The 11,446-nt window shown below is 39.2% G+C and overlaps 1 protein-coding gene across 1 annotated transcript in view; it reads right to left on the reverse strand.

The window, feature by feature from the left end:
• LOC145486212 (uncharacterized) overlaps window positions 1-9,701 on the reverse strand; it is a 54,605-nt gene extending 44,904 nt beyond the window's left edge. The window contains exons 1-6 of the mRNA XM_081464823.1: window positions 9,427-9,701; window positions 7,295-7,641; window positions 5,954-6,194; window positions 5,467-5,729; window positions 3,207-3,245; window positions 1,499-1,552 (exon numbers count right to left, since the gene is read on the reverse strand). Of these exons, the coding sequence (XP_081320949.1) occupies window positions 1,499-1,552; window positions 3,207-3,245; window positions 5,467-5,729; window positions 5,954-6,194; window positions 7,295-7,641; window positions 9,427-9,496 (1,014 nt within the window). The 5' untranslated portion in view covers window positions 9,497-9,701. The remainder of the gene's footprint in view (window positions 1-1,498; window positions 1,553-3,206; window positions 3,246-5,466; window positions 5,730-5,953; window positions 6,195-7,294; window positions 7,642-9,426) is intronic.
• Between the last annotated feature and the right edge of the window lie 1,745 nt (window positions 9,702-11,446).

Consider the following 11,446-nt stretch of genomic DNA (forward strand, 5'->3'; position numbering starts at 1 on the left):
AAAAAGACAACATGAAGTTAGACGGATTGCCCCTCACCAACAGAGGATGAAGTAATGCACTCTTTCTTTTTTATAAGAATATCGAGGCTGAAATTTACAAAATTTTAAGAATATTTTAATTACGAATAAACCCGAGGCTAAGATTTTGAAAAGAATTTAATTTCTTTGTGTAGAAAATTTGTAAGTACAATACAATTATATGTTTTCACCTAAACCGTATAAAATCCTTCTTCTCTCAATCTAAACGGCAAAACTAGCCAAAAAGCAACAAAAACAGCACTAGGCGTATGCTCGACGCTATAATCTAAGAATATTCACAAAATTATTTTCAGCCTAAAATCGGCAGAAAAATAAGAATAGCCAACCTAGGACGGAAAAACAATATTCTTATAAAAAAAAGAGTGTACCATTATAATTACAATTATCAAAAAGAAAACTAATAATTCGAACATAATTATATCGATTAAAGAGAATAAACTGAAACAAAATGCCTGCTCTCCCATGATGAATGCCGTGTCTTTACACTGTTTACATGATTTAGAAGAGACCGCTACAGCCAGATTTAAAAGTGGTGAGATTTTGTGCTTGCCGCAGTTTGACGGATAAGCTCTTCCGCAATACCGCACTATTATAGCTAAAACTGTTCCTTAAAAATAAAGTTGGTACGGGGCAGTGGAAGAGTCAGTTTGCCCACGCATTCCCTTATGAATAAGAAGGCATTTCACTACAGTCGGTGAACTATTCACCCATAAAGGCCTTATTCCCAAGGTAATCACTCAAAGTTACTTACTCCCGGTTTTTGAAAATCGCAGGAGGGTCTAGAAATAACCAATCTCATGACGCAAATTTTTCTCATCCGGAAAGCCCAATTGGCTTATTATACACCCATAAAATCTTGATCATGAAAACCTCCACACAACCCGTGTGATAACACTGACCGCTGAAGAGCTGGGTACAATGTCGAAATTTACTTGAGATGGATTACTAACTTGATCCCTCTTGGAACAACATGGTCCCGGATCTTGCGTATGTTTCAGAAAAGGAAAGTTGCCAATCTCAAAGTAACCTGGAAGATCACTTTAAATGAGCAGAAAGGGAATGAAATGCATGGGTTGATCGCGGCTGCCAAATACGCCTTGTAATGATTTGTTGTTGTTGTTGTTGTTGTTAATTACGTCTGTCAAGTACTCACTAGCATTGAAAGACGACTATAGAAATAGGAACGTGGCATAGTTGCTATTATAAGATGTATAATGCGTGTACAGGAAATTAGATTGGAGTGGCCTTGTTCAACGTCCCCTCAATCACAATCATTCATGATCATTCGAGAAATAAACCAAGGTGTATCCCAGGGCAGATCCCCCTTCTAATTTTGAAGGCAAACTGCTCCCTGTGTAAGAGGTTGTCTCGGATGTGCTTTTCCTCTCTGGCCATGGCTGCCAGGAGATGGTTAGATATATTTCGTAATTATAATTTGAGCTCCTCATTGACATCTTACTTCCTGGCCTCTGTCGCCTTCAGGGCCCTCTGGTCCAGGAGGTCCTGGACCCCCCTAAAAGGAACAAAACAAAAACAAATAATAACTGCTTTTTGACTGGGAGTGAGGTCTTTACGGGAAAATCTCAAACCGAAGACCTAACCTCGCTAACGCTCGGTCAATACGTCAAGGCCGATGTTTGAGATTTTAATTCCCGAAAAGACTGACTGTTTGAGGTTAATAAATAGTTTATTATATGGCTCCAAGAGAACGTCAAGTCACTCGTAGCTTGATATTTTCTCTTGATGGCTTATAGAATGCTTTATTTTTATTTGTTTTAATTTCCTTTTGCTTTGTTTTCGCAGGCCCATAATCGACTCGTGCGCATCACGGCAAAATAATGCCCGAGAATTAGCCAATCGGAGAGTACGCTATATCGGCTACAAACACAAGCCATATCGTAATTAACAATTAAATTATTCGCTCTCGATTTCTATGAGGTGATAGTTGATGAGGCCTTCGGCCTATCACCTCATAGAAATCGAGAGCGAATAATCTAATTGTTTTAGTAGAATTCTAACTGAAATTTCCTTCAAATAGCGATTTCAATTATTTCTGTTCTTAGTATTAAACTTCAAGCCTTAGAGAATTCTCGAAGACTGAATTAATTGTCAATTTGACATTTGCAGTTGTGTATGCGTGCTTATCAGTTTCTTTCAAAAATTTCGTGGTTTTTTAATTCAAGAAACCGTAAATGCTCATCTTCTGGTCTTCTCAGGAATTTTGTTTATTCTTTTTTTGTAAATGTTCCTTCAAAACTACGGAGAAAAGAGGAAATGTTGCAATTTTGTCGACCAAACCAAGCCACTGCATACTAATGGCTGATAGTGTGCAATGGCTCAGCCAATCAGATTACAGCTTTTGCGTTAGTATACTAGTAGAATTCTGCTAATAAAATAATAATAATAATAATGATAATAAAATATTTATATAGCGCCAATATCCTAAAAGTTCAAAAGCGCTTTACAGTTAGAAATATTAAAAACACTTAAGACAAATAAAGTAAAAATAAAAAAATGTCGCTAAAAAGTTATAAAAATGCTTTCTTAAAAAGGAACGTTTTTAGTTTATGTTTAAAAAGGGACACTGAGGAGCTGTTCTTGATGTCAGACGGAAGAGTGTTCCAAAGTGTAGGAGCTGCTACAGAGAAATAAAAGATAAAGTGCGAGCACGCTCACAGTCACGCTCGCACGTTTACTTGTTTTGCGTTCTCCCTACCAATTTTCAACGAAAAGAGAGACTGTTGGCAGTCTAAATAATAGATAAAGTAATGCGAAACTACTTGTTACATGCTGCTATTAGCCTACCTTGAAGGATTAAGTCTGTTTTAGCCTCACCCCATGAAAGGCCGACATTTGGTAAAACGACTGACAAAACAGTGTCGGTTTTTTTTTTTTTTTTAATACTTAATTTTTTTAAATTGATCTTGAAGATATTTATTCTCCAGTAATTTGCCGTAATTTCTAAGTTGGTCGCAACTCAAGTGAAAAATACGCTTTCACTCCCCTCAGATTACCGTGCCTTGATTGATCGCAGTCAATCGAATGCAAATGCGATATATTTTTTTTAAAGTTGGTGGTATTTCAACTCACAGCTCAAGATACATCTCCTTGACAGTCGATTTTCGAATGGTTGAATTCTATGAAATTCCACAATAAGGTCCACATACCTTGTCGCCTTTTGGTCCCGGGTCCCCCGGCGGGCCGATCTAAAATAAGACAGAGAACGGAAACAAACAACATCCAGCTATTTCATCTGACCATTTCACACTAAAACTAGAGCAACTACCATTTTATTGTCATATAGTCAAGCTATGTGCAAGAAGGATCACAATGAGCCAAGAAATAGAGAAGAATAAGGAAAAGAAAAAACCAAAACAGACCATAACAGCCCAGCACAGAAAAGCGTTTCTGTGAGTGTGGTGTACAGCTAAACGAAAGCTATATATGTTAATTGACGCGTTTTTACCTCACAAACTTACACGATTAAGTTCAGCTAAATTCACGAGAAGAGAGATCCTGCTTTCCGGTGGTAAGCCGTTACACCATTACCTTCAGCTCCGCAATGTTATATATTGATGCGGAGTTGAGGGAGCGCTAGCTTGTTCAGAAAAATACGACGTCTCAAGAAAAATACGACGACCCAAGGTATTTAAAAATTAAATTATTCCACGAGTACGCGTTGGATTTGAGATGATAGATAGCCAACGAGTCACGTAGCGCCGAATTGGCTGTAATCATCTCACATCCAACAAGCGCGAGTGGAATAACTGTTTTGTTAAAAACGCCCCCAAGTTGTAGAAAACTAAACTAAAATAAAAATAAAAACGCCTCAAAAAATCGAGCGTACGCTTATCATATTTGTAGAACATGATGGCTAGGCCAGTGAAAACTCTCGAATTGCATTATCCAATGATCCAGTTTTTAATAGCCCGTATTATCCCATGAGTGTATACTTTATACATCACACCTTTCCTTTCTAATCTTTGATGGTTGATTCTTCTTTTTTGTGACAGCTTCAGAAAGGAGAACAGTTTCCTCCACGTGCTATATTCTTAGCTTTCAAAACGTTACATAATTACAATAAAGTTTCTGTTCAAAATTATTTGCTGTCCATGCAAGAACAAGATTGAGACAACTCTTTAACGCTCCATATTAAAAGTTTCAAATTTTTATTAATTCGAGTCCATATATTTCGTATTCTCTATTTTCCAATTGCCCATAAGTCACTCTGTTTGCCCCCCAAATTTTGCGTCAACTATTGTTGTGAAATGCTTTTGGGAGGTCTGCATATTCCCAAGAGCATTTCACAACAATAGTTTATGCAAATTTGGGGGGGGGCAAACAGAGTGAATTATGGGCAATTGGAAAATAGAGAATACTACTACATGTAGTTGAGACGATTCGTTTTGCGATTCATTCGCGTAATTATTACGAGCTGCAAGTTTCACATCAGTATGGAGATGTTGCTGACTGTTCGTATAGCAAGAAGCAAGCTCACTCAGATTGCATTGCCAATAAAGTATGACTTTAACCGGGGGTCATGAAATACCACCTTAGTTACCAAAGTCTGGCTCTAGTCTGACCCCTTCGGAATAGCAATGGTAATAGGAAACTTAAGCAAACCAGGACGGCGACGAGAACGTCACCAAACAAAACGTTTAATGGGCAAAACAATGGCTGTGCAAGTGCATTATAAATCTTGGTACATTTCTTTGCCGTCCTCTGCAAAACAGCAACGTGAAATGACCAAATTATACGTTGTCTGGAGAACGTGGACCACAACGGCAAATTTTTCGCATTTCTATTTGGAATTGAACGCATTCGTAGTATATTCAGCAGGGGAAAGTTTTAATACCGACAAACACGCTGAACAAGCTAGATAAATGAGAAATTCCAAAGTAAAATAGAAACACATTTTTTACTAGGCGTCGTCCTCGCCGTAGCCGTCGTATATGCGTGAGGCCCCTAAGGAAGTGAAATGACCAAGTTAGGCGTAGTCTGATCATGAGGAGGGCGAGCGAAGTTTTCATATTTTCATATGGAATTGAACGCCGTCGTTGCATATTTAGCTTAAGCGCGTTTTTAGAGCCATTGGCGAAGTAGACAGCCGCGAATTTCGCTGGTAAAATATAAATTCGACTTTTTTTGGATTGTCGTCGTCCTCGGCGTCGGCGTCGCTTAAGTTTCCTAATCTAGACTATAACTCGTGAATTCAATCCCACCAAGGTCAAAGAAATGTCCTCGCACCGTGTGCTCTCTAAAAAGGGCTAATGCTGACAAGGAGCCACGTGGGTTGCTTTCAGCTCTAAAAATTACCACAAAATTATTCCCGTGATTTGTGATCTGCTCTTGAGTTATGCTTTACTTCATCAGGCTAAGACCAAACTGCGCTACCAGAAACATTGGACAAGATATTTATAGACTTACATATTGTACAGGGAGTGGAGGTGGAGAGGTAGTGGTAGGCGGAGCTGTGGTAGTGGTAGGCGGAGCTGTGGTAGTGGTAGGCGGAGCTGTGGTAGTGGTGGGCGGAGCTGTGGCAGTGGTAGGTGGAGCTGTGGTAGTGGTAGGCGGAGCAGTGGTAGTGGTAGGCGGAGCAGTAGTGGTTGTAGGTGGAACAGTGGTAGTCGTAGGTGGAGGAGTGGTCGTTGGTAGGGGTGTCGTAGTGGGCGGTGCAGTAGTAGTAGGAGCTGTGAACAAACGATAAGCAATATTGTTAGTGACAGATTTATGCACGGTACTGCAGAATTGCGATGGTGGCTAGGGTTGTTGCTTTCGATTTCACCAGCTTCTAAGATTCTGACAAAGTTTGGACAGGCAGACGGGCGCTGGGGTGAAATGGGTGAAATCGCTAAGTCGGCTTTTAGGGCTCTGAATTTAATTCATGTCATGGATGCATTTTATTGTAACTTACTGGGGCAAAGAATTTCAGCGGTTTCAACAACTTTTGTGCTCAGTTGAGAGAAATCTTCCACAAAAATTGTGTCTTCTTGTCTGGATGCGTAACCCCACAACTCGACAGGATCGGCAGCACTAATACCCAAAGCAACGATGTAGATTCCTCTATTTTTCATGGCTGTTGCCACTTGCTCAGGTTTGGGCTCATCTCGGTTACTTAGCTGGGTTTGTCTGCCATCCGTGATAAGTAGGGTAACCTTAAAAAAACAAAACAAAAACTCGTTTATGTTACGTACCGAACCGTCATCTTCTTGGACTGGATATTTGTTTCGATGAACTCAACTGCGATTATTCCCATGCAGGCGTGTCCCATAGAACGAACTTGCCATTAAGCTTATAGTGTGGGTGATCGTGAAACACAGTCTTGTTCATGGGACCACGAGAAAGAAAATTAAAAAACAAATTACATCATGGCGCGTCAAAACATAGGTCTGTGTTTTTGTTTACCGTTTTCGTTTATTTGAAGCTGAAAAAACGCTGATTGAATGTACTCCAGAAAAAAAAGAAAGCAAACAACTGGCAAGATGCATTTAAAACCACTTGTGCTACTGATGATGCAGAACCTGACGTCTACAAGTACAAACTACAGACACTTTTGAGTCCAAAATGATAGGGGAGACAGGAAACCAAAACATATATACTTTGGTTTCAGCATGACATCATTTATTTCCTTTGATTGGCTGAAACCGTCTGCACCAATATTCCATCGAGTTTGAAAGCATTAAAGGAGCTACGTCAGAAACGAAATTCCCTTTTAAAATTTATATATTTCCTTAAAACAACGGGAAAAGGCAATGGGAGGAGGAAGCAAAAGTATTTTAATTTATTCATTTATTTTTCTTTTGAATGGAAGTGGTTAATCAAAAAAGAGTATATTTTGGGAAAGCCACAAAAATCTAAGGATTGCACCATTTAATATTTAGAAATTGTATATGTAATTCTAGTTGGTTGGGGCTTCAAAACTTAAAGCTGTAAACTTGCAGGTCTGAATAGGGTTAAGAAAAGCTGTTTAAAAGCATTTACTTAATCTACACTCAAACAAAAGAGGAATTCTGTACACTATCAGGCCTGTGAATAGCTGTAGCATTTGAACTCATACTTCTTAGCAGTTAGAGTAAATTTTAGCCAGACCTGGGTCGAGTTTTTTGACATTTCCGACGAGTTTTAAAGTCACTGACTAAGCCTTAAAGAAACTGTTCTTAGTGCTCTTGTTCACTTTTATACTTGAGCACTCTTCCCTCTCTCGGAGTCAGTGCTCATGGCCCGTATCATAACGGAAATGCATAAGAAAACTTACCTGTTTAACATCAGGTCTCATCCCAAATCTTTCCCTTAACACTTCTCGATTTGCGAGACGAAGACCTCTGTTGATAAAGGTGCGTTCTTGTGATGATGGTCTATTGATCGATGTTATCTTATCGATAAACTCATCTTCATTGTAAGTGTCTTCATTAAACTCTGAAAAACCGAATATTTTTTGGGCCTCGTTTCCAAATTGGACCATACCAATATGGGAACCGTCCGGGCCAGGATTGACTCTCTTGGCGACATCGACAACGAATGTCAACAAAGTATTCCAGTCATCCCTTACGCTGCCTGAAGCATCCACAACCATCGCCAAATCAATCATACAGTTAGGGTCCTCTGAGAAAAGAGAAAAGCACTAAGAATAAAAGCCACACAAACAACAACAACAACTTTATTCACTAATACATTTACAGTTTTACATGACTCTTTCTTTTTTATACAAGAATATGTTTAAAAGAATATCGAGGCTGAAATTTGCGAAATTTTAAGAATATTTAGAATATTCACAAGAATACTTTCAGCCTAAAATCGGCCAAAAAAATGAGAATATTCAGCCTCAGCCGGAAAACCAATACTCTTAAAAAAAAGTAGTGTATATAAATAAATCGAAGGACAAAATAGTAATGTGCATTCGAGTCTGGAGACTGAAGTAACCTGAAAGGTTTCTAGTCAGTCTCCTGTTATTGTAAGGTTTCAATAGATATTCAGAGAATACAGAATTCTTAAGAGAAGAGATATCATGATGGTATAATAGAATGGAGAAAATCAATAGAAGCTTCCAAAATGTTGTTCAGACAATGAGTATATAAAATTTCAGTTGTTTAGCTATAGAGAAATGCACATCGAGCTCGTTTAAAAAAATCCCGCGAGAAGTGATTTAAGAGGCTGTCACTGTAAAAACCGACCACTGATTTTATTTCGAAAATTCGATTTTTCTCATAAGCTGGGATTTCAAAGCCCTTACCTGGCACGCCATTAAGTTATTCAGTAAATCAATTTATACGGTCGGCTCCCTCTGCTTATTTTTCTCAATTTCCATCAGCTTCCGGTTTACTGCTTACGGTTTTTAATACCAGATGTTGATTTATAACTGATCTAACTAGGAGATGTTTTGATGATCTTTTCTTATGCTTATTGAAGCTTGCTGAAATATCGTAGCCTCTATCACGCTCCATTACCAAAGGCTGTTAGCCAAAAACGACCCAGACGAAAACCGACTGGCAGTAACCGAAATCGAGCCTAGAATAAAGTTGTCTTTCGTCAAATGGACGAATTAACCCCGTGATGTCTTGGTTATGTCCGTCAATGCACACACCCAAATTAAACTGGCATGACCGTTAATCTATAGACAATTATTTGTGGCGTTGTCGCTTTGGGTTATCGCTTTTGTAGCTTTCGGATTTTTTTTTTTTCTTTTTCACCATTAGTATTATTATTTATATTATTATTGTTATTTTTTGATTGTTTAAACGTATTTTGTTTTTTTTTTTTCATTGCATACTTTTACGTTAGCGTGACGTCTGACTAGTTATGCATGAATGTCTGTAAAAAGTATTACATTGCGTGACTTCAGTATCAAAGCCTTTTCAAACTTGTTAACTTGGACTTCCTCCGACAGACTTCAGGCAACAAGATATCAACGTACATACTAGCGCATTGTCTTTCTTCATGCTATTTATTCCCGCCAGAAACATTCCTTTTAAATACAATGTTCTTTCATTCTCATTGGGGCAATCAACTCGTGATTTTCAGTCGGGCTGCAAAAAGTACAGATTATCGACTCGAATTCAAAGTGAACGAAACAAAAAAAAGCATAAAAAAATACGAGGATCTCTTACGTTGTAATGGACAGGATTGCATGCGCTATGAATCGTGATGAACATCGAGCTAGGTGATATTACGCTGCATTACAAGGCAATTATTTCATCCTAGCTTCAGATAATTTCAGTAGCGCTCCGAATTTAAAACATAACATTCAGTGACATTAGTAATTCAAGCAACCGCCAATTCGGGGATAAAGCGATTTCGTAGAATGGAAGCCATGTGGTGCATTAGACATCGTGATCACGCAACGATAGCTACAATTTAGCTGATAACAAAACAATCAACAGAACTACTCACGCGCTGAAATCCTACTCCCAAACCAAACAAGCGAAATAACCACACTGCAAATCAAGCTCGCCTGAGTCATGTTGAGAGATTGCTGTGCTCCAAAGCGAAGCTTTACCACGCGAAAGTTCACAGAATAGACGAAAGGTCGACCATCTATTTAGCTATCTTCGAGGACCAGCAGCGCGCGACACCGCACATATTCTCAATAGATCTTTGTAGAAAGAAAGTTTGTGCAACTTGAGCCTGTCTATGTAACCGCAGACGAGCTTAAATTAAACATTATGATAGGTACATTTGGTCTCTCTAACAAAAATTTATTCATAACACACGTCACGACATACTTGTTATGCCTAGTGGTCAGTCGTTGAACCAATGAGGTTTTTTCTCTAACTTTAGAAGTTCTTCATTGTTTTGAAACAAGGGCAATTCATTTTTCCTATTTGGATCAAATGATTTTTTCGGTTCTCGAGTAATATATGGTTATCACTGAGTCGAAGTGAGTGGAATTGCTCTTAACCCCGTTGAAAATAACTTCCGCTCAGATTGTCGAAACGTTAGTCACCAATCCTCCATAGAAATAACAGTAACCGTGGATTAAAGAGTGCGTTCGAGTATTGGTAGGCTTGGTATGTCAGAAAAGCAAACATTCTAGGAACAGCATTTGCCTGAGCTGTTAGGTAGACGTGAAATTGGCCTCCCTCCAGCAGGAGCGAAAACAAATGAATCGATCGCAAAGCACATGCATACGAGAGGGTTTGTTCTCGTTTATACATGTATTACGTAATATTAGTTACGACCGGTCAGTAAAAAAACCGAACTGCAGTCGGTAGGCCGCATTTAGTCCGCAGTCCGCGTTTTATACCTGAGTCCGTGTTTTATACCCAGTCCGTAATGCTTAGTCGGCGTTTTATACTTAAGTCCGTGTTTTATACCCAGTCAGTCCGCAGTCCGCAGTCCGCAGTCCATATTTTATACGGCCCTTGTAGTTTACTGCCCTTGTAAATGGACACAAACGATACCTGTTCCCTCGGTATGCGAGACGACGTACTTTTATTACCAAAACTAGGACAATTATTCTGTTTACGAACACGACTTTGAAACGCCTTGGCTTTGGGGGAACAGCTACAGGGCATTTTCACTTCCGAAACAATGAAACGGAGGATGACCGAGGACATGTTGGTGTACCAAAGCAATCCTGTGGGAGTTGAACTCTTCAAGTTTCCTATGTAAACACTTTCGTTGGGTTTATATGTTACATATTTTGCACGCAGAAATCTATAGGCCAGCGAAGCGAAACAACACATTTCCTCCTTTGATTTATTCAGCAGAAAGCAGCATTGGTTTTGGTCGAAGAGAAGAGAGTACACAACACGCAGCCAAACTACAGCTTTCTGTTCGCACGAAGTCTTACACATTTCGACTTGTCTGCAAGGTTTTTAAATGCCATTAACACTGACTTCGAACTTTAAATAAACAACTTATTCGGTACAGTCCACAATAAGCTGTTTCGACGCTCGAAAGTCCGCTATATTGCACAACATTCGAAAGAAAGAACATGGACGACCATGGCGATGACGTCGACATTTCCCCCTGAATAATTTTTTTTTTTTGGGGGGGGGGGGGTGAAGGGGTGGGGGGGAGCAAATTGATTTTCCCTCATTGCCCGATTAGAGGATCTCAATGGGGAGTGGCTTTTACGGTTAACGGTTAAATTTTAAGCATTTTTATGCCTAACGGTTGAATATTTGACCCTTTAACGGCTAACGGTCAATTTCCTTCCCGTTACGATTAACTGAAATTAATTACCATTGTTTTCCATTATAATATAATAATTAACTGGAAATATAATAGTTAATTTCCATTGGTGTGGTGCATGACAAAATCATGAACCTGTCCTCAGAATCTGTTTCGTACTCTTCCAGTTGACTGAAATCGGCTGCGGACCCGAGCGTTAGATGTGGAACTCTGGCATCGTTTACAAACGTTACTGTGCACACCTCGCCAACGACAGGGAGGACCTCAGTGGGCG

This window comes from Orbicella franksi, chromosome 5 (assembly GCF_964199315.1).
Source record: "Orbicella franksi chromosome 5, jaOrbFran1.1, whole genome shotgun sequence".
Classification (NCBI taxonomy): domain Eukaryota; kingdom Metazoa; phylum Cnidaria; class Anthozoa; order Scleractinia; family Merulinidae; genus Orbicella; species Orbicella franksi.